Here is a 25,218-nt window from a genome sequence, read left to right on the forward strand (position 1 = left end):
TTAGAAAAGAAGAGATATCTAAAATCAATGATCTAAGCAAGGGTCAGCAAATGTTTTCTCTAAAAGGTGAAAGAGTAAATATTTTTGGCATTTAGGCAATACTTTCTCTATTACAGCAACTTAACACTGCCACTATAATGTGAAAGCAATCACGGCAATATACAGACAAATGATAGGACTATATACCAATAAAAGTTTATTTTTAATAGAAACTGGTGGCAGGCAAATTTAGTTCATGGGTCATAGCTTGTAAACTACTAATATATGAAAAGGAATTAATAAGACCAGAATTCAGTGTAATGGAAAACAGAAAAAAAACTAATGAAGCTAATAGCTAATCTCTGAGAAAAATCGTAACACTGAACAATCAATAGCTATTCTAGTAACGATACAGTGAGAAAAGCCATAAATTAACAAAATCTGGAATGAAAGCACCATTAGAGATCCTATAAATATTTTAAAATAACAAAAAAATAAAACTGTATGGCACTAAATCAAACAACTTAGATAAAATGGCTAAATTCCTAGAAGTCACAAATGACCAAAACTGATGCCAAAAACTATCCCCCCCCCGCAAAAACCAAAAAATCTAAATAATCACTTACCCATTAGAGAAACTTAATTTGTAATTTAAAACTTTTCCATAAAGAAAATTCCATTTAGAGATGGCTCCACAGGTGAATTCTTACACATTTAAGGATAAATATCACTAAAGCTACAAATAACACTATCTTACACACAGAAAATAAGGAAACTACAGATAGAATTATTGAGCTGACAAACGTTCTAAACCATCTACCAAAGTCTATTAAAATTAAGTGAATCAAGCAGAGCTGCAGGATACAAGGTCAAATATGCAAAAATAAATTGTCTTTTTATACACTATCAACACACAATTAAAATATTTCTCTTTGTTCAGCTCTACTAAGGTATAACTGACACAGGCAATCATCAATTTACTGTGTTAAGATAAATTTATTTGCATATGGTATAAATGAAAACATACAGTGTTTACTTTTTTACTTGGCTTCTAACTCAAAATTGGAAATCTAAAGTAAAAAGTAAACATGAGATCTTTGGATTGAAAACTACAGTTAGGTGCTGAGAGAAATTAAAGATCTCAATGAATGGATACAGACAATGTTCATAGACTGGAAGACTCAATAATATTAAGTCATCATTTCTCCTTAAATTTAATTAAAGACTCAACACAATCCTACTTAACACTACAGCAGGTTTTGTTTTGTTTTGTTTTGTTAGAAACTGGCAAACAAATTCTAACATTTATGTGAAAATGCAAATTACCTAGAACAGTCAAAGCAAATGTAGAGAGGAACAGAGCTAGAAAACTTGTACCACCTGCTTTCAAGATTTACTATAAAGCTCCAGTAAATGAAGACAGGAGGTATTGGCAGAAGAACAGCCATACAGATTATGGAACAGTACAGAGGCCAGAAATAGATTCAGGCATAGGTGGGCAAATGATTTTAAACCAGTGTACCAAAGTAATTCAATGGTGCTGAAACAGTGATTTGTAAAAATGGATAAAAACGAACCTCAACTTTTATCTCGACATACACACAAAAATTAAGTGAAAATGGATCATCACAGACCTAATCACAAAAGCTAAAAACTACAAAACTTTTAGAAGAAATTGTAAGAACGTCTTCATGACTTTCAGGAAGGTAAAGATTTCTTAGGACACAAAAGTACAAACCAGAATAGAAAAGACTTTTTGAAACAATGGACTTTATTAAAATTAGAAAGTTCCTGTTCTTACTAGTTTTAACAAAATAAAAATATAAAATGGAACATAAAAATTTTGCAATGCATATTTCTGACTGAGGACATATATTCAGAATATATAAAGAACTCTTATATCCCAAAAAGGAAATTTTTTTTTAAAAAAGCAAAAGACTTCAATGGCCCATGAGCACAGGAAAAAACAAAAACAAACAAAACACCTTCCTATCATTAATCATTAAGAAAATCGAAAATAAAACCTAGTGAGATATGCTTACCCGGTCATTATAAAGTATAACTTTTAAAAGATTAACCATACCAGTGTCAACAACAATATAGAACAAAGGGTACTTTTATACATTGTTGACAGGAATATAACATGATACAACCACTTTGCAAATAGCAGTTTCTTAGAAGGGTAAGCATATACTTACTACACAACCCACAATTTTAGTTGTCTACCTGAGAACGTTATGTCTAATACAAGACTTGTACTCAAAGTTACACAGACTATTAAACGCCCACAGAAATAAAAAGACATGGATGAGTCCCAGAATCTCAAAAGTTGAGTGAAGGAAGACAGACACAAAAAGGCATATTCTGCATGATTCCATCTATGTGAAACCCTAGAAAAGACAAATCTAAGTTACAATATTAAAAAGCACATAAATGGTTGCCTGAGGCAAAGATGGAGTGAATTACATATGGAGCACAAGGGAACTTTCTGGGGTGATGGATATATTTTATCTCTTGATTGCAATGGTTATATGGGTGCCTAAACCAATCAAAACTCAGTAAAAGGTACACTTGAATGAGGTTTTTTTTTAAGTTGAAACAACATACACAAATGGTCTCAATAACATTGATTTGGAAATTAGAGAAAAAAATACAAATACAAAATATTAAGATGCTAAGAATAAATCAAATAGGAAATATGTAAGCCTTCTAAATAGAAAAGTAAATACTGTTACTAGAAAAATTAAAAAGAAATGGAATATATGATGCTCATAGTCTGAAAATTTCATTATTGAAGGAGATCTGTAGATGCAATAGAGATCGATATAGTTGCAATAGATCTATGAATTCTATTCCTAGCCAAAACTCCAGCAAGTTTTTTAAAATACGGATACTGACAAACCGATTCTAAAATTTAAATAGAAACTCTAAGTATCAAGAATACCTCAGACTTCCTTGAAAAAGAAAAGGACAAGATGGGAAGACCTTACTCAACCAGATAAAGATCTTTATTAAACCTAAAGCTAACTATGACAGAATGGCACAAGAATACACAAAGAACTGAGTGGCAAACTGGAACCCAGCATAAAGGGGCACTTGTTTTCTGATGAAACAGAAGAGCACGGGAAGAAAGAGGAGGTTTTCCAATAAATGATGCTGGGTCATCCTGACATCCATATCACTCCCACCTTATTAAATACACAGAACTCAATTCTGGATGGACTACACATCTAAATATGAAAAATAACAAAGCAGCCAAAAGATAAGGTGGGGGAAATGTAGGCAAAGATTTCATCTACAACAGAAAAAGCACTTGTTGACAGATTTTTAGTAAAATTACAGCTTCTGTGGAGCAAAACAGCTCGTATAAATGAATAGAAAAGTCACAGAAAGAAGATATATATACAAATGACATATAATCTTCAAAGGGACAGGGCCTTACAAATTAATAACAAGAAGAAAAACAACTCAATTTTTAAAAATGGGTAAGAGATTTCAATAGGCCACAAACCAGTAAACCAGCAAACCACAAACCAGTAAAACCAAAAGACCAATAAATACGTAAGAAGTTGCTTAACCCCATGAATCACAGGAAAATGCAAACTATAAATACAGGGAGATACTTCCACCAAAATGGTTAAAATGTAAGAGTGACAGTACTAAGTATTGTTAAAGATAGGAAGAAACAGGAACGCTCATACGTTGCTGAGGTAGTCAACTTTCATATCCACTTTGGAAAACTATCTGGCATTATCTGATAAAACCGATACTACTCCACTCTACCCCACATTATTTACCCAGCAGATGTGCATGCAAATGTGTGGTACACCGAAGAGTACTGTACAAGCAGCATTATTGTGTATAAAGCAGCATTATTTGTCATAGCCTAAACCTAGAAAATCCCAATGCCCATCATCAGTAAAATTGATTAATAAATTATAGTATCCACCCACAAGGGAATAAAGATGGAATAAAAATAAACAAACTATTGCCACATGCAACATGGATGAATCTCACAAATATGATGCAGAACAAAAGACTCTACAGACAAGAGAATATATGCGTTACAATTCCATTTTCATAAAACTCATGAAAGACAAAGCTAACCAGGTATTAAAAGTCAGGGTTATGAATCTGAAGAGGAGCAAGATTCGTGACTGGAAATGAACACAAGATGGGGCTTCTGGGGTACCCGGAACATTACACTTCTTCACTTGGGTGATGGTAACATGAGTGTCTTCATTGTTTCACTGAGCTTGTACACTCTGTATTTGTGTCATACTTGAATTTGAAATGTCAATACACACACATATCTGTGTGTGTGCAATTTAACTCTAAGAGTGTAGACTAGTCTCTTGTAGGAGTTTTCGTGACATGCTACTATAAATAATTTTTATCTATTAATCATGATAAAAAAGGTAATGTTTGTTCATTTGTTTATGAAATGAACAATATATATGTAATATATAATACTGTACATGTAATTGGAAAATGTTTATTCAAGTTCCAATTACATATAGTTTATATTACATGTAACTTTGCAGAGTTATTTTGAAAGTCTGTATTTTAAACTTCTCATTGCCACGGCAAAGATGCACAACTTTATCATGTCACCATTTGTGCATGTTTTTACTGAAAATAGTAGCATGTTATATGACAATGGATTATAAATTGAGCAAAGTCAATGTCTGAAAGTCACTCAGGATCCCTATTTAGGCTCTGAAACGTAGTAAGTAGTTTTGATACAATGTGTAACTAGCCAAAAATAACAAAACAATACAATTATGAAACGCAGTTACAAATTCATAACTAACCATTTTCAAGAATTCTTAACTCTACCTTTGTATTTACTGTGTATTGTTTCACTATGTTTAGGGGTGGAGTTGTAAAAAGAGTATAAACAAGTAGTTATGTATACCTCATGTTTTCGGCCGAATCTTCTGGCATTGGAGCGACAGTTTGTACAGCTGGAAGGTTTTTGCTGGTAGCACCATTTACAAAACTAGAAGAGGAGGAAGAGGAGGAGGACCCTGAATCCACGGCACCTGTTCCCAAAATAATAATTTTTAGCCTTAAACATAAATTTATTTAACAAAACAATTTTCATTGTATCATTACTATCTGATTTTGAAGATTTACTCATCTGAATGTCAAAACAGAATTCAATAAATAAAAAGTCATTTGGCCATTAGTACACTAATAACTTTTGGTGAGTATAAACAATAGCTGTTGCATTAAAACCCAGTTTATTTACTTATACTAATCTAACAGAACTATATATTACAAACGGGGTAGAAATAAAAGACACCAACAAATGAAAATAATTTTAGATAAAATGAGGCTGATAAAACAATTCAAATTCAGATGCGAAAAATTTATGTTTTTATTTCTATATTATAAATTTTTAGTGTTTACTAAGATACAGTTTACAATATATTGAGCATAAATTTGTGGCACTGCAGCATCAAATGCTTACTTTGATACAATGATTGCTTTCAGAAGGGCTATAATGAACATAATTGTACCTGATTTTAAAATAATGAGTTCTCCTCAACGATATGAAGGTGCCACTTTGGAACAGACTTTTCTATAATACACCATGTAAGTACATTAAAGAGCTGTGGAGTTGAGGGACATCTAGTGTTCCTGAATATTATCTTATCTCACACTAATCCCATAAAGCTGAATTGCTTATTGGGATTTCTGCTACATAGCAGAATACATAGATTTCTTTGTATAGCATCTATTTGCCAAAATCTAAACTGTACAGTGGGCCCAGTTCAGGTGCTGGTATACAAAATGTGGATGTGTGTGCATTGTCTGTCTATATATATTTCCGAGGAGAATGTTTAATTACTTACATTTTATTTTCCATTGTAATATTATACACTTCATGCTATCACTAAACTTTTTCTACCATCATTCCCAACATCTATTAATTCACAAAATAGACATTATAATAAAATATCATAACTTGTTTCACACAAAAAAGTAATTTAATTTTCCTTTAATCTATCTCTTAAAAATAAGGACCTATTCAATAGACACCAAATGTAGATTTCTTTCTACTACACTGGCATATTTAAAAAATTTCAACCCTTTTTTTGATGTATATTTTGGTAAAAGAAAAATACGTTTCTTCATATTTCTAGAAAGCAGAATTAGTATAAATAATAAGATTATAAAATGTATAGAAAAACTTTATATATATATTTACTTATAGATAAATCAAAGATGTTAAGTTCTTTAATACAATGCCACTAATAATGTTTATTTGTTAATATAAATATGCTATAGAGTACATTCTACTTACTACAACCCCATAAATGTGTTGTTCATGATATGTCAGACTCAGGTGGTATGATAAACAAGATAAATACAGAAAGCACATAGAAGAGCTATGAAATTAATAAAATGGGAATAATCTAAGTAATGATAATAGATGGAAAAGTTCAAAGCTATACAGTTTGGAGAAGAGAAGGCTACTATAGTCAGGGAAGAAAAGTCAGGGATCATCTTGCGTTGTATAAATACCTAAAATGGAATCACAAAGATTTGGGTAAGGATTTATTTAGCTAATAATCAACAGGAACATTTATGGAAATTTACAAAAAAAAAAAAGGTTATTTTAGGCAGGCTTTTAAAATTTGTAGTGATTTGGAATTTTCTGTTCCTAGAATCATTAGGAAAATGTTGGACAATGAATTGGATACAACTGTATTCTAAGAATATAAATTAACTCAATGTCAAATAATGTTTCTTATTCACATGCATTTTTTTCCCATCAAGTTGAGGCTATTGCATATCATCAAGGTTCTTCGGGGAGCTCTGCCTTTCCTTAGAGAATTTAGCAAAAAATATACATTAGGATTCAACTAGTAAACGTCACTAAATTTATTTTCTGTTACCAACATATTTAGTGATCTTCTTGATACATTTACTAATTTTTACATATCAAACTTCAGCATTCAAATCATCTTTTGGTTTTGCTCCCCAAATACCGTTGACCAATCTGATTTAACTTTGAAAGTAAATAGCACTGTGTTTTGAGAAGACTCAAAACAAAAACCAACAGTGCCCTCTAAAATGACCACTAAAAAATATGTCTTAGAAGTACAAATTCTGAAAGGTCGTAACAAAAAGTAGAACCTTCTTAAAGACTAGGATTATCTTAAATGATCAGGGTATTTTAATTTTTTAAGATCAAATAAGCAGAAAAATGAAGATCTAGAAAACAGAAAGAAAAAGATGAGGTATCACAAAAGTATATAAGGACAATACCTGTTGTATTAATCATACTTTTTGGTGTAGCTCCAGTAGCAGCAAATATATTGGAGGTACTGCCTGTCGTCAGCCCACTTCCAGCAGCAGTGGCTCCCACAGTGGTTACAGCCAAACTACCGGGAGGTGGTTTCTTAACAGGCACCACGACACTCCTGCAAAGAAAGAAGTGATGGAAAATAACAAACACAGCGCTAAGGATGAAATCCAAACATGCTGTGGCAGATTATATATATAGTCACCATTCAATTGTCTTTTCTTTCTTTTTCTTTAACTTCTGAGCCCAATTTCAATGGTGAAAAGGTTATGAACATTAGGATATACTGTGAAGTGTGTTGACTTTAATTCATTTGGCAAATATTTATGTAGAATCTGGAGTTTGCAAACCTTTCTTAAGATGGCATTGGCTATAATCACGAATCTGGAAAAACTAGAAAAATGTGTGCTCAAGTTAGAATATTTTGCATACGCAGGGGTTTTTTTTGGAAAATATGCATAAAATATCCTTCTTATCTGTACTATATTCTCCATGTGTAAAGTTGTCATAAAAACATGAAAAAACCTTCTGAAAGCCAAATTCTGAAGCTTCTTCCTAGTAAACCTAAAAATGAACCAAGGAATACTGAGTAACATCTAACGGCATAGTAAAATTATACTTTATTTTTCTGAAAAAAACTTAGTTGTTTTTCACAGTTGTTACAATGAAAAGGAACTAAGATGATACATAAGACACTCAGTTAAAGATCTTTTAGGCCTTGACATTTTGAACACAGGAGTTTCCCATGTTTTTTTAGCATATTTAGATGAATTTCACAAAAAAATTTCTGAACTTAACATTGTGTTAAGCTTAAATAATAAATAACAGTCATTTAAAAAGATAAACTATCTAGCAAAATAAATATCTTTATTTCCAAGTAGTGAAACTTCATTCTTCTCAAAGTTTATAGCACTGAGGTTTCATAGAAAAAATACTTACCAGGGTTACTCAACCATCATTGAACTTTTCATCTAGAAAGTGGATGTATAAGATGTTGTCAGCTCAAATGTAATGCTTTGATAGCTAGTGATTGACAGTACAAAATTCTTCAATCTAAACCAGTTCTTTTTCATGTACCTATATACATTTATTTTTTTTAATTTTCCCATTAAAAATCTCTACTTAAAAGAAATTATATCAATGGCTCATTCTCTAGTAAGTCTATGGCTTAAATTTCCTTAATAACTTTTTTTCATAGAAACACTTATGTTGATGTCTTTAAGGATTTCTTCAATGTCAAAAATCTAAATTTGTAAGAATTATTACTATCAATTTTAGGAGTACTTAAAACATTTTTGTGACGAAAAGTATTATAATCTTAAATAATTTTACTGTGCCAAAAATTTCTTCATTATCTCTTTCTGGATTTTTTCTTCTTTTCTTTTTATGGGTGGAGTCTAATTCATTAGACTCAACCTTGAACTCTCAATTATATCGTATTTAATTACCAAAGGCACACTTCATGTTTTCAACTCCTTCACTGGCCATTCCTCATCTAATGCCTTCATTTATAACACTGAGAAGCAGTTTAACATTATGGAAAGAATACAGGATGTGGAGCGAGAAGACTAAGTCTTGAGATCTAAATCACTCTCAAGTTGTGTGATTTTAAATTTCAGTTTCTTATTGCAAAAATGGCAAGATGAATGCCATTTACCTATAACTGGGGAAATTAAATTAGAATATATTTAAAAGGGTTTTTCAAGTATAAGATGTCTTATAGATGTTAGTAATTATTACCATTGGGTAAAGTGAAATAATTCTCTGCCTACATCATATAAGGTATCAAGTTATACTCATCTATGAATAGAAAAAAAAACAAACTGGTATTTTGGGTTTATCATCAAAACTCTTCTCTAAACTCCTAAACTAATGTTGAGATGCACTATTTCACTGGCTATCCAAATCAATTCTTGATTTGAAAAAAGTCATTAGTGACTATAATACATTTTTTCTACAACTCATTAAAATCCCTGGGGATAAAATAAGAAACACAGGCCGGTTTATAGTGTTGTGAGACAGATCTGTGGATCATAGGAAAGCTATTACCAAAAATTCTCAATAGGTCATTACCAACTTTGGGCAAAAACTCTACAACAGACTACTATAGGCATCTTGTCAAGTGCTGAGACTATTCAAAATATATTGAGAAAAATTAGTTATATGAATAAAGGAAAAAAATTTAATCTCAACAACCTGTAGTGATGGCTTGTAAAAAAAATGCAAACAACATTAATGCCAAACTACAAAAAAACTGAAAACTATAAAACCCTCCATTCATTCACAGTTGCAACATATAAATATAGTAGCTAGTGCAACATATAAATATATAGTGCTAGTGCAACATATAAATATAGTAGCACAGTGAGTGACTAAAAACCCATTTTTTAATGACCTACAGACCTGAGAATTCTACCTGCAACAATTACTAGCCGTGTGGTATTAGGCAAGTAAATCTCTCTATGCTCCATTCTCCTCACCTTTAAAATGAGACTCATGATTGTTTGTACTTCATAACATTGTTAAAAAAGATAAAAGAATATAATACATATAAAATATTTAGCACTTTGCCTGAAATATCATAAGTGATCAATACATTTTAGCTATCGTGAGTATTGCTATGGCTCCCCAAGTGCTGATGCAGTCTGGGTCTGCATCAGCAACAGCAGGCAATATGAAAGAAGCATATGCTTTGTGATTGTCAGACGTCATAAACAAAACCCTAGGTGCTGTTTTAGGTATCATATTTCAAGAATAATGATAGACAGCATCATGTCCATAAGAGAATAGTTAGGATGACAGCAGATCTAGAAAATAAGTCATGTGAGGGAAGGCTGAGAAACTAGAAAATAATAGTGAAAGGTATAAAAAAATTACACCGATTTTTAAAAATCTGAAGGAATGTTTTATACACACACACACACACACACACACACGCACACACACATTTCATATATATCCTATGTGTATATGCAAAGGATAAAAGAGGAAACACCTATATATCTCCATATCAAATTAAGGCCAACAGGAGGAAGAATCTCTAGGAAATTTTATGAGCTTCCATTTCCAACTACTGATGTGTTCATGACTAGGATGATGATGGCGCCAGGGCTGTGTTGAGAGAGGTGGGACGCTGGATTTGACTGATTCCTCTTTCTCAGCCTACAACTTTAAGCAGTCCACTATTTCTCCATTGATTACAATGGCCGGATTGTTTACTAGAATCAGAGTACTGTACATTCTTATCCTTAATATAATTTCTTCATTGACACTACCCATTCCTTGATACCTCAAACCATTCTCTGTCCTAACAATCTATTTTGACAAATAATTTGAAACTGTACACTTATCAATGTGTTCATAACACATTCATTTTTTGGAATATTATATATTTGCAATTACTTATATGTGAAAATTGACATTTTCAGCTCTTACAAAATTTTCTATCACATTATTACTCAACATGTTAACCAGTTCTACCTACATCAAAAGGCTTCCCTAGTAGTCTATGTAACCACTGGGGTTACCCATTTTGAATCTAACGGGTACCCGAATACATACCCTAAATAGACACAAAATTTGAAGTGCATGCCCTTTTTATAGGGTGAACATATAATTCTTACCTGTATTTCAAAAATATAGCCACCAAGAGTCAAGAGCTATTAATCTAAACTATTAACATATTCCACTTTCCTTCTAGATCTGCTATTCACACAGATGCATACTTACAATCCTCTGTACTACACACACTTTACCAACTGCATTTTTCTATCTTAAGAAAATTCTTTCCATGTTTTCCCACACAATTTCACATTTCCGTTCCATACCTTAAGACTGCAAACTATAAAGTAGATGATTTTTTGTACTACATAAAACTCACACATATTCCAAGACTGTAAAGGTTATCATCAAAATAGCACAAGCCAAGAAATTATTCAATCTAACTCACTTCAACAAAATATTCCATTGAGGGGTTAACTATGTTTTGTAATACATTGAGTGATATATAACACATATAAGTGTACATTTTTCTGTCTTTGAATTCATCCTATCCCAAATGCAAAGATTTGGGGGTGTGACCTACGATTCATTCATTCTTTCATTAAACAAATATTTATTGTATTGAGCACTATGATGCATGAGAGGTGGTTCTAAATTTTTAGATATAGTGATATATAGAAGAGACAAAATCTCTGCCTTCATGGAACTTACATTCCAACAGGGAGAGTGAGAAGAGACAATAACATGAATGAGTAAATATAATATATGGGAGTAAATATAGTATATGGGAAATATAGTATACAGTATATGCTGTGCAAACAATAAAACATAGACAGAAATAAGGAGAATTACTAGAAGGGTTGCTAAGAAAGGACTCACTAAATAAAGTAGCATTTCAGGAAACACTGAAGGGGGAAGGAGCAAACTATGAAGACATTCAGGGAAGAGAAAAAAGTGTCACAGGCAAAGAGAGCAGGAAGAAGGCTAGTATGAATCTAGAAGATGTGGAGACTTATTAAGAGATGAGACTAGAGAAGTAAAAGGGGCTCAGATCATGGGTCCCTGTAGTCCATTGTAAAGACATCGGGGTTTTCTCAGAGTGGGATCAGAAGCCTTTGAAAGCTTACGAACAAGGAAAAAATATGATCTTAGATTAAGCAGGACCATCCTGGCTGTTGTATTGAGAATAAACTTAAAGGGAGTGGCAAGTGGAGGAAGACTTACTTAGGGGTTTACTATAATAATCAAGGAAGAAATTATGGTAGTTAGGATCAGAATGGCAAAATAAAAGTGGTGAAAAAGCAAATTTTGACTATATTAAGAAAGCAGAGCAAACAGGATTTGCAGAAGACTGGATTGGGTGTGAGAGAAAAGTCAAAGATGATGTAAAGAGTTTTTTTCCTTAAGCAACATGAAGGGAAGAGCTGCCATTAGCTAAGATAGGGACAAATACGGTTGGAGCAGTTATTAATCACCCAAATAGTGATGCTGAATAAGCAACTGGAGAGCTAAGTCTCTAGTTTAGGAGAGAGGACTAGGGTGAGACATAAATTTCAGAATCATCAGCGCATATTCTATTTAATGCCAGGAAAGTGAATGAAATCACCAAAGAAATGAGTGCAAATGGATAGGAGAAATAGTTCAAGGACAGAATGTTGGGGTACCCATTAATCCATTCTGTGAATTTTGTAAAAAGGTTACTACCTTATCAGTATACTTCAAAATGTATCTTATGTATAAAGTGACATAGTGAAGATAAGGGATTTTCAACAGTGACTCATCAAGGCAAATTGGTTTTATAATCATTTGTGTGGCACCCTACAAGGATCCCTTTCTTTCTTCTGCTCCCTTTCCCTTCTCTTTTACACTTACTGAGCACTGACAGGTTAAAGGAATACTTCACTGACAAGTTTGAAGGATAAAAAGAAAGTAAGACATAACCCATGCCTTAGAGATACTTGGAGGAAATACAAGAAACCAACAAATCAACTGTGCAATATATTTCATTAGTTGCTCTGATCAGTTATGCACAGGATCTTTCAGGAACTAAAGTATGTGCATTATCATGGAACAGTGAGCTGAAGCTAAAAGTATCAATGGGAATTAGCCAAGAGGAGAAAAATTCAATAGTAAAACTTCAGTGAGGCAAAGAGATAGGAAAAAACATAGTAGACTAAGCAGACTAAAAAAACAGATCTTATGACTAGTAAAATGTGAGGACATTCCAAACTAAGAAGTTCACCTTTTATTTTGTGATAAGTAAAAACTATTTCAGAATTTTTAGTCAGTTTTTCATTTAAGGGAACTGAGTCTGGCATAATTGTGGAAAATACATTGGAAAGGCGGAAGGGCACCTGGAAATCGTGAGGCCGGTTAGGCGGTAAGAGAAAGAATCCACTTGAGAGACACTGAGGGCCTAAAGTGAGGTGATAGCTTTGGGAATGGACATGTCCTATCTTTTCTAGGATTCAAGTCTTTAACCAAAGTCAACAATAAGTACCTGCTACTTTTTGTGAGACTATTACAAGGTCATCATTTATTATAGGATTTTGGAAATTTATGGGATTTTTCAAAGAAATAAAGCATCATTTTACATGCTGAGAAACTGAGTCCCAGAGAACCAAAGAGAATAAAAGTCACATCACACAACTAATTACAAACAGATTGATTATTAATACCCAGTTTCCCTAATTTTAAGATTAACACTCTTCCCTAACAAGGCTTATATAAATGTTAAACATTTATCTTGAAAGAGAAAGCTGAAGCTTAGGAAAAAAACAATTTACTACTGATTTTAGGGCAATAATACAATTTACTGTAGCTCATCAGAAATCACAAGGTTACTGCTATGATATTTTCATGCTTTATATGTCTCTATTGTGTAAAATATTTAGAATTCCAATGAAAAAAATGTGTATAAGAAATAATTGAGTATTCCATTAACCTACCCTTTAAAGAGAGATACTTTTTTCAGTTCACTGAATTGTCTGTGTAAATGCCAGGGGAGACAAAAGCGACAACATTGGGGATATTAGGATATAATCATGCTCGGTCAAAACTGCATCTTCTATCACTTGGCCTTAAAATAACATACCCAGGACACTTGGAGAATAATAAAAGCTGGAATTTCAGTAGCTAGATAACACAGAAACTTCAAAATGTAAAGGCTGGCAGACTTTTAATCAATTTGGCTTAAAATTACTTGTTCATCTTTTAAGTGATACAAGCAAAACACTTCACAAAAATTAGGAGACTATAGGAACAGAAATTGAAGTCCTCAGCAGTGATTACAATTTCTTATAAATTTAAACCAATTTAGGAAGATCCCATCATGTCTAGCAAACATATTTTTTATTATCTTTCCTAAACTGTCATCTTTAGCACTAATGTTAAAAATGTTAATTTTAAAAAGCTAGCGAGAAAATAGCTGGCCTCACCTTGTACTTTAGGTTTAATAATATGAAGGCTACCGATCTTGCTTTTTTTAATTTGTATTTTAGAGATTTTCTTTTTCAGAGAATAAAACGCTTGAGAGCAAGGAAATTGAAAGTTTTAGGGAGAAAATATACAGTCTCGTTTCCCCAAACTTATCCAACCTAGTAATTCAAACATAAGTGGGATTATACAATCAAAAGGGATGAAATATAAACATGTAAGATCAATGTTTGTTAGGGAAGTAATACAATTGTAAGTTTTATGTGATATCCTAGGCATAAAACAATTTTCTAAAACATAGTAACAGTTAAAATGGATGGAGAAGCATATTGTCCTCTGCCTTTCTGTGTGTGTGTGTGTGTGTGTGTGTGTGTGTGTGTGTGTGTGTCTTTTGTCCAACTTAGAGGGGGAAAAATAATCTTAGAAATCCCTGGGGAATTAAGACTGATCTAAATCACAGATATACACTAAGTTCTCAAAAGATTAAAATCATGTGGATATACAAAATTACATTTTAACATAAAAGATAGGATAAAGCTTAATTGGTGGTTTTAGAGAAAAGCATTACCCCAACCTAAAAGTTACACAGGTACTAATGCAGAAGAAATATAGCTCAGCTAGAATGTTTTATGACTACAGATCTATATTTAGATCTATCAAAAGAGACACTATTGTTGGAGAACTTTGTAACTTGACTTGTGTGTTCTATGATTATTAAAGCGCTTCTGTTAGAAATAAAACCATGATAATGTTGTCATTTCATAACCGTATTTCCTCCATATACATAGTATTTCTTCACTATAAAACAGTACTAGAGAATCTCTAGCAGTTTTAGTGCTTTACAATTCATAGATACACATTTGCTAGGGCCACTCAAGTGTATAACCCGACATATACGTAAATCTGCACAGATGATGACTGGAAGAAATGAGAGACAAAGAATCAGCACTTTCCAGATACATAGATAAGAATATTTATATAATATTTCATAATACAATCTGGTAAAATAATACTGACAGAAAATGTTTTATGTTAGGTAAATCTAAATGTTTCTAAAATTTGATGTAAATCTACCTAAAGAAAACAATAGTATAAAATTCACAACTGAAATTCATAAATGCTACATCCCAAGTGGGGAGAAACACCCCATGTGAAACATAAGTTAATATAACTCAAATTACATCAGTTTTAGGAAGCTATTCTCAAATTTACAGTATAGAATGAGTATAAAGAATACATTGTTAGCATGTTTGCAATAAAACCAAAAAACTATTGGCTAACAAAAGTAAAATCCTAGGTGATCTCCACTGGGATTACACAGTGTTATTAGGAAGTATGATCTAGTTACAAAGAAACGAGCAACTGAGTCTATAGCTATTTTCCAACTAAAGATAAAAATGAAAAACACATTATTGGTAGGGTAAGACCCATGATAATTCTGTGTTTGAAACTGGTAGTATTCAGGACTTTGCTTCTAAGGCCTGTCATCTTGGATCCTATTTTCAAGGAATTCAATCTGATGTTAAAAGACATGTTATAACTTGGATTTCAGACTTTAGTGCTTCAGAAATATGTTTATATACTTCATAATATAATTATAGGTACCTTAAGACAGATAAGGCAAATGGTAGCAATATATTGGAAATATAATTGAAAAATGCAGTTGTCCAGAAGCACTTGTGGGGATGATGTCTCTGAAAAGCTGCTCAAAGCTCTAGAGTTTGAAGTAAAATTTTTGATGTTGTCACTCTCAATCTATTGAATGGCTGACAGACAATCAAACCCGTCTGGCTGGCTGGCAGCTCATTTTGCTGGCAGGTGGCAAACAATTAGACACACCAATTTGTGCCTCCTGATGACATTAAAGCATGAAACTAAGTTGTATGCAGGGCCTAGTGATTTGTGTGAAAGCATTTCAAAAATAATACTCTTTGCCGTGGCAACTCATTTCAGACTGCCACCTCCCATTATGGCTTTGAGCAGTGAAGACGACAGACTTGAGTTACGTGCAGTGCAAGGCCGCTTCTGTTCAATCCGTCATCAGCGCCCCCTGAGACCTCAATCCCCTCCTTTCATCAATATCACCTCATCATTTACATTTGATAGTACTTGAGCTACTGCATATATTAACTACACTAGAGACCCTTTTCCTAAAAAGAAGTGAAATATGCTTTGTGTGCCTCGATTTCATTTCTACTTATGCAATTTAGAATAATGATTCCACTCCCATTGCACTCTGCACAAATGCTACCAAGAACAAATGGAAAGTTCTATTTTTTTAAAGCCATACTCACAAAAGTGTAATAAATTCTGAGTAGCTGAGAATATTGGCACTCAAGTGATAGCTCTGTTAAGTTTTAATGAAAAAACTGTTCTAACAACAATCCAAATTAAAACAAAAATATTTAAATTAATTTTTATTTCATTGGATTCTCTTATGCAAATCACAATAATTCTCTGTACTTACTGTTTTGTATTTTAAGAAAATTTAAATATATAATTTAAAAGCGGAACACAAAATTTTTATAACCCTAAATTAAGTTAACAATTTTATAGATGTATACAAGTACAGATACTTACATGCATACGTTTACATATACTCATAAACACACATACACTATATAACCTGGGAACATAAACTAAATAGGCAAAATGGAGGATATCAATATGAAATGGCATAAGGAACATCCAAGGAACTATATGAATGAACATCCAAATACAATATTAACACAAACCATTAAAAAATATTTCCTACATTTTATAGCCCCCCCTTTTTTAGTTTACGAAAAATTCTGACACTCAACACACTTTATCTTGTATGACAATTTTTCTTGCAAACATTTCATCTCCATTTACTATTCTGTAATTTCAATGTAGACAACACTGTCTTTACCCATCTTTATATGTGTCATGATGACTAATGCTATTTACATTTTCATAGTAAATTTTCAAGAAATATCTATACAACAGTGGTTAAAATGTTTAAAGGTAAAGTTTACGTTATATTTATATATGAGAAAGATAATTTGTCTTAACTGCAAATGGCTTTACTGCCACACCTCTGCCCCCTAAACACCAAAAAATTACTATCTCAAATTTGGACAAAGCACTTTGGCTATTTTGGAAAAAGTGATACATAAGAGGTATTATATTTTGACTATATATTTATTTCTGACATTCCAGTTTAAGAAACATTTGATTTCCTAACTTGATCTTTTCTAAAACAAAAAACAATTGTTTACCAATCATCTCACACACATATATAGATTTGGGGGGGGAGGAGTGTTTTTAACATCAAAAACAATTTAATTCAGATGGTAAACACATTCTTTAGTTTATATGCTGATATGTAAATATGCATCAGTCCCAGTATCAAATTTAAATACTATTCTTAGTAATTATGACCATTCTAAAATATTTTTCTAATACTGCATGAGTTATTAAATAGTAGGATAAATTACATCAACAAATTCTTTGGTTCTAAAATGTTTTATCCTGCTTGTGAACTATCATTTTAATGGCATATATAGTGGAACAGAAAAAAAATTCATTGTTCCCAACTAAAAATCCCTTGTATGATTGAATGTAGATATATGGGCCATGTTACATTTATCCTGAAAATTACATAATGAAGGTGATAATGAATATTTTAAATTTTTTCCATATACTTGCATTTAAAACTCAAATTTGAATTTTATTACTTGAAGCTATTTAATCTCCAATAATTATTACAGTTTTCAATACTATGATAAAGGAATTTCAGAGCCAGATTAGACCTTGGAGAGATATGGCGTATCCCTTCCACCTTTTATCTATGAAACAATTAAGTCCAAAAAGATAAAATCACTTCCTCAATACAGTGTAGTCACTTGATGATGGAATCAGAATCTGGATTTCCCTATTTGCAATTAAAAAAAAATTTTTTTTAATATTTATTTATTTTTGAGAGAGACAGAGTGTGAGCAGGGGAGGGGCAGAGAGAGACAGGGAGACACAGAATCAATCAGAAGCAGGCTCCAGGCCCCTAGCTGTCAGCATAGAGCTGGACATGGGGCATGAACCCATGACCTGAGCCAAAGTCGGATGTTTAACCCAGTGAGCCACCCAGGCACCCCTCCCTATTTCTAATTTAATGCGCTGTCCTGCATATCATATTAAAACTCCTTTTCAGAGATGTATTATTAAATGCCTTATTATGTATGAGATCAATCTGGTTGGCCTATCGCTTTGATATTCTTTACAGTCAGAATTTACATTACTAAATATAAGGTTTTCAAGATCGTTCTAATAGTTTTCAATTAATAAAGTCCTTATTTAGGATTCCTTCCTTATTTAGAATCCTGTGAATAATCAGTTAAGTACCTACCTGTCAAAGGAATGAAACTGCATGGGAAGAATAGCTTGCGCTTCTCTCTTCAATGCTGGATCTGGATATGGGATAGGTTCAGGGCCACATTCTGCAATTTCGACTGGGGCAGCCACAAGACTTTTCAGTATTTCCTTGACATTGATGCCTTTGGTTTGACTAATGCTAGATATGGATGGTGCAGGTTTCAACAGTTCACTGGGGTTCTCCGTTAAGCTTTCCTGTGATTTTTTCACTTCTGATGACAAAGTGGATAACAGCTCACTCATGGCATCAGGGCCTGTGCCGGGCTCTAATTCTGCCCCATTCAGGATGCTAGCCACTTGCTCCTCTCCGATTCCCGAATCTGTATGTGGAATAGAACTTTCTAGCTGAATATCTTCACCAGGGGTTGGTGTTTCTTTTTCCTTTATAGTGTCTGGAAATGTAGCAGGTGTTTCTGTAATAAAAGAAACTGGCTTAAACAAAAAGCTTCACAAGCGAAAATCCAGCATATTTAATAAAATATTCTCACATATTAGAATAAAGAATATAAAGCCTGTGAGAGACAAAAAATCTGCTAAATGGAGGTGCATAACAACTACTGGATTAAAACATATCATCCATGTACACCTGTCATTTTGTTCAAGAAGCATAGCAGAACCTGTTTCTTTTATAAGCCACTTGGCATTTCAAAACTGATTTCTTTAAAAGCACAGAGAAATAGTACCCACAACAATTTCTTATAGCAGCTTATAAATAATATGAAATTCCCCTCCAGCCTTTCAGTGTTAGCTACCAATGAGACGAGACATTCTTATACTTCCCTAATGTTATCTTTAAAAATATGAAGTCATTGTACACCTTTTTGCACTTCAATAACCAATAATATAATATCTAACTGGAATATTTAAACCAATTGAAGATATTATTTTTAAATTATATTTAAAATCACACACATATTATACCAAAATTCTGAAGTCAATAGCAAAAAGTATGCCAAATAATAATTTCAAAAGGATAAATACTTTAGTAAGAAAATAATGCTGCTCAAGAATTTAGCCTATATGTGCCTTTAAGAACAATTATTTTGGAATACTCATATTCGTTTTTTGTGAATAAATATAAATTTCAATTTATGAAAACTACAGCAGATAAAGTATATACAGGTGTGAAATACATATATATTACCAATTAAAATAGAAACCCATCTTTAAAATATCAAATGCCTATCAAATGTCATTATGCAAATGTTAATATAATGGAGTTCCACATATAATAAAATGTTATTAAATTCTACATGGTGACCTTGAAAAATTGATATAATCTAGGTATAATAGGAATAATAGGTCTTAATAAAGTCATGTTGAAGAAGAAAATAAGATACATAGGTAAATTATTTGCAGTTCCCATATAAAGTAGATACTTAGTAAATTGTTGGCTACTTGTATTACTCAGACTTATATTTATAAGTTTATTCATTGTAAAATAAGAAGGGCAGACTATTTCTAAGATCTCTTCAAAATGAACATCTGTAAATTCTATAAAACTGCCCTTAGAGTTTTGTTGTTTTGGTTGTTTGTTTCTGTGTTTTGAAAGATTATTTAAGAACAGAAAATCAGGAGAATGCCCAACAGGGAACAGGCTATTTTGATTTCAATAAGACATCTCACAAAATCTTTGGTGAAGTCTCTTGTAAAAACACATAGAAACGTTTTGATGATACTACTTTTTGGGTGGGATCCTAATTTGTTCAATGAGAAAATATGCTAAAGGATAAAATACAATGTGAAGGGATTTCTCTGGCAACAGGGCTTAATTCTTAGACTCTACTTTTGCTAATTTCTTAAATGTAGATTAATATCATGACATCCACATTTACTGAGATGAATTTATTGATTTTTCCAGATTTCAGAATAATTTTGTCAAGTTTTCAAAAGAAAGAAAATGCCTTTTTTATTCAAATTGTATTAGATATGTGCATTACTTTATAAATATAACATCTTCATGTTATTCAACTTTAATTGCCTAAAAATGTACATCTCTCACATTTCAGTGTTTTATTGTAGTTTCCCTCATATTTATTAAATAGGTTTATTTGTTTGGTCAAAGGAGTCCGAATTTAAAGAAGAAAAGATTAATCAGTCGAACATGACAATAATATTCAAAAACTGGATGACCAACATGAAAAACAGTGTAGACCTACTCTTTTTTGTTACAAGACTAAAAATTTAAGATAACTACATGAAAGTTTTGAGAAGAAATATAATTTTAATAATACTATTGGCAAAGCACTGGAGAAGGAAAAGGTAAGAAGTAAGGTTAGAGTTTGGCATCTTTTTTTAATAAAACTCTGTGACAGAAAATTAAGACTTAAATCAGAATAATAGCATTGAGAATAAAAAAGAAGGGAGAGAACAAAGATGCTTCTGGAATACCTAGTTTAAGAAAAAGAAGAATGGAGAATGTCACTAAGTGAGGAAGGAAGCAAAGGATTAGCAAGTTCGTTCAGAAATTTAATAAATATTGAAATCAATTGAATACAGCATCTCTGAAATATTTATACCCGTTAGGTAAAAAGAAATATAGCCATATATTTTGGGATTACTCAAACTAAAATGATAATTGAAACTTTAAAACTTCATGAAAAAAACCTAGGAATAAAAAATGAGAAAACAACTGCTAAGGAAGTTACTATTAGATGTACTACTGAATTTATTTAATTCACATTTGCATCTATAGATTATATATTTGGCAGTGAAAACAATTGTGGCAAAAAAATCAGAAAATTAAATAGTAGTAGTGAAGTCTCTATGGCAACAGGACAGAAAATGTAAATGCAGAAACAAAATAAGAACTCTAACATTAACAATAAATCACAGTGGCATGGTTACCAGCATGAGCTTCTTCCAGAATTTAATTCTCAAAAGGCAGATAGTCAAGTCTAGTTCTTAGTTTGAATTTACCTACTTTATAGGTTTAGCTTAGAGTCTGAGTTTATCATAATGTGATGTCTCAGTACCTTTATTTATGGTGTGTTTTATATTAAGAGCTACACAAAAATGTAAACTTCTCAAGTTATATGACCTTGAAATACAAGCATTTTGCTACAAACAAAATATGTAAGTAGATAAAGTCTTAGACTTAGTGTCTACAAGATATCATTTAAAAGATTTTTCCACCAACTATGCAATTTTTGCCTTTCTGTTGAACTGACTCTCAAGGAACAATGAAAATCTATAACTCACTAAATAGATATTTGGTACTCAAATATAAATGTTGACCTCTCCATTACAAAACACAGTTAAGTTTACTAAAACTGAATATTGAGAGGTGCCTGCGTGGCTCAGTCAGTTGAGCATCCAACTTCAGCTCAGGTCATGATCTCAGGGTTTGTGGGTTCAAGTCCTGCATCCAGCTTGCTGATGTCAGCATGGAGCCCACTTCAGATCCTCTGTCACCCTCTTTTTCTGCCCCTCCCCCACTTGAGATCTCTCCCTTAAAGATAAGTAAACACTTAAAAAATTGAATATTTAAATATTTTCAAATGACTCACCAAAATATTTACACAGTAATAATTTTTTTACTGTGTCTGATAAACTAATGGTTTAAAAATGAAGCAGTAATTTTGATATTTCAATAAGAATTCCATTAAAATAAATAAACTGTATAAAGCATACTTTGTCATCAAATTATGTAGCATAAACACTAATGGAAAATTTTATAATAGTAAGTACAAATAAAAAACAGATTAGTAGTGAAAAAGCCTATTTTAATTTCTAATTATGCATTAACATCTTTTACAGAGCATGCTCTTAGTTGATAACATCAACTTCTACTTAGATAGCTTATGCATTTCTAGAATGCTTCTCTGGGAAACCAAAGTACTTTGAGGATTTAACCCAAGTGACTTCAATAGGATGTTAAGCATGAACAACAGAGAAAGTACAAAAGATTGCATCCCCGCCGGTTAGATCAATGACAGTAGACTTGTAATTTTTCATTTATTCTTTATCAGTCTCTGCAGCAAGAGGCCACGTTAGTACACCAAACAAGAAGTATGATTGGCCTGAGTGTTCTTAACCTTATCTGAAATGGGTGGTTGGATGCCAGATGCCTCTTTTACTTACTGTTTTCCATTGAACCTAATGAATTTTAGGAAACATATAGGGTTAACTTCAGCAAATGACATGATTTCTAATATGGGGACCCCAATTATCACATTCTTTTCTCCAAAAATTTCATTTTAGAGCGATTTATAAAGTGTTTCAATATGTCTTCCCCATTAAGTTATTCAAATGGCTATTTTCCAAACTACTTAAATAAAGAAACAACATGAGAGGCACCTGGGTGACTTAGTTAAGTGTCCAACTCTTGGTTTCAACTCAGGTCATCATCTGTTTTGTGAGTTTGAGCCCCATGTCCCGGCCCTGGGCTGACAGTACAGAGCCTGCTTGGGATTCTCATTCTCTCTCTCTCTCTTTCCTTTCTCTCTCTCCCTTCCCTCCTCCCCTGCTAACACTCTCTGTTGACAGTACAGAGCCTGCTTGGGATTCTCATTCTCTCTCTCTCTCTCTCTTTCCTTTCTCTCTCTCCCTTCCCTCCTCCCCTGCTAACACTCTGTCCAAAATAAATCAACTTAAAAAAAGAGAAATAACATGAAAGGAAGACACAGCTCCTTGTTAGTGTAGCACTAAAAATTATATTAACATTGTTTGCTCAAAGCAAACTAAATCACATTAGAGTAATTTAACATAAAACATAAAAAACTGCATATAACTACGTTGTACATTTTGTTCATATTAAATCCCGAAATGCCAAGTTATGCAAAAATTAACCTAAACTCCAAGGAAGAAAAAGGCCAGCTATATACAAAAAGATTTAACAATCATTATTATTCATTTTACACAAAAAAAGACTGCAAGGCATTAAGTAATTTTTTGCAATTCTTTATATGTGATTCAATTTTTGGTTTGTTACACTAATCGTATAAGAATACAACTTTAAGAATCCATATTACCAATGAATATACCCATAACAGGCAAAATTATAGTTCCAAAGAAACAGGAGCCAGGAAGATACTTCTAACTGATGTTTTGACAGTGATTTATCGATCTGTTTGAGTTTATCTTACTTGGAGTGCATTAAGCTCTTTGTATGGGCATACTACTGATTTTCATCAAATTTGGAAAATTTTCAGGCCATTATTTCTTTAAAATTTTTTCTTCCTATTTCTGTCTCCTCCCCTCTCCTCTAAGACTCCCATTAATTGTATGTTGCTTCACTTGATGGTGTCTCACAGGTATCTGAGGCCCTCCAACCTTTCTTCATTCTGCTCCTCATTGTGTTCCTCAATGTGAGAGAACAGAAATTGTCCTGTCTTCAAGTATGCTGATTCTTTCCTCTGCCAACCTAAATCTTCTGGTGAACCCCTCTAATGAATTTTTATTTTAGTTATTACAATTTACAACTTAAGATTTGCTATTTATTTCTTTCCTATAATATTTATTGATGTCTTCCTTTGGTGAGACATCACCTTCATACTTCTAATTCTTTAGAAAAGTGTTCCTTTAATTGCATATGTATAATAGCTGGTTTAAAAGATTTGTCTAATCAGTCCAACATCAAGTCTTCCTCAAAGGCAATTCTATGGACTGCTTTTTTCCCCTGTGTATTTGCCATACTTTCCTTTTTCTTTACAAGTTTCAAAAATTTTTTGTTGAAAACTGAATATGTTCAATAATTTAATGTGGAAATCTTGAAAATAAGACCCTTCCCATAGGGATCACTGTTCTGTTTGTTGACTTGCCTGAACAGATTTCATAAAATCTATATTCTATATTTCTGTTCAGTTAGCTTAGTGATCTGGTAATGATTAGACAGAGAGTGCCTTAAATATCTTGCACCAGTATGTCTTCTGCTCTTTGCCAGAAGCTTTGGGTGTGTGGTAGGGCATGCTTCCAACAATTCTATTTTAACTCTCCCTTGGTCTTCATTTCTTGCTTGCACAGAGCCTTCAAGGTTAGCCAGAGGTGAGTGACTGGGGCCTTCTCAGGTCTTTCCTGGACCTGAATACAGGCCCCAGAGTAAGAATATCTCATTTTCAGGACTTCCTTTTAAGCTTTTTGGTAAGGTTCTTATTTTCCCAACTAGTACTGCCACCTTGAGCACTTGCTATATTACAAAAAAAAAAAAATGCTGCTGATTATTTCAAAAAATATCTAGGGCTTTTCTCATTGAGCAAGCTGTAATCAGGTTAAATAGTGACAAGCTCATCGGAGCTTTACCAGGGAGCTGCCAGATAGTATAGTGCTCCAGGATGGGACTTCCTGAAAACTCCCAACATAACTAGCCTCCTTCCAGTGCTACTAGGCTGCTGGTTTTCACAGCTACGACAGTTGTCTGGATGCTGATTTTCAAGGCTATCACAGAGCTGACAAAAACTGGAGGGCAACAGGGCAAGATAAATCACCAAAAAGCTCACTATTCTCATAAAAATTTTGGAGTTTTTCTTCAATTAGCACTCTCTGAATTGGTGCAAGCCTTCGATTACTTTCCAGAGAAGTGGAACGGATGATTTTGACAATTGTTCCCAGTGTTCTCTTTGCTTTTTGGAGGAGCAGTTCTTTGGACGTCCTTA

General features: G+C 32.7%; 1 protein-coding gene across 10 annotated transcripts in view; it reads right to left on the bottom strand.

Moving 5' to 3' along the window:
* NBEA (neurobeachin) overlaps positions 1 to 25,218 on the bottom strand; it is a 681,254-nt gene that overhangs the window by 409,505 nt on the left and 246,531 nt on the right. For 9 of the 10 annotated variants that reach the window (XM_058687599.1, XM_058687578.1, XM_058687568.1 and 6 more), the window contains 3 exons: positions 18,600 to 19,038; positions 7,261 to 7,415; positions 4,898 to 5,024 (listed from right to left, as the gene is read on the bottom strand). In XM_058687599.1, coding sequence (XP_058543582.1) covers positions 4,898 to 5,024; positions 7,261 to 7,415; positions 18,600 to 19,038 — 721 coding nt within the window. The remainder of the gene's footprint in view (positions 1 to 4,897; positions 5,025 to 7,260; positions 7,416 to 18,599; positions 19,039 to 25,218) is intronic. The other variant, XM_058687548.1, reaches the window with a different exon arrangement.

Source organism: Neofelis nebulosa, chromosome 1, assembly GCF_028018385.1.
Source record: "Neofelis nebulosa isolate mNeoNeb1 chromosome 1, mNeoNeb1.pri, whole genome shotgun sequence".
NCBI lineage: Eukaryota > Metazoa > Chordata > Mammalia > Carnivora > Felidae > Neofelis > Neofelis nebulosa.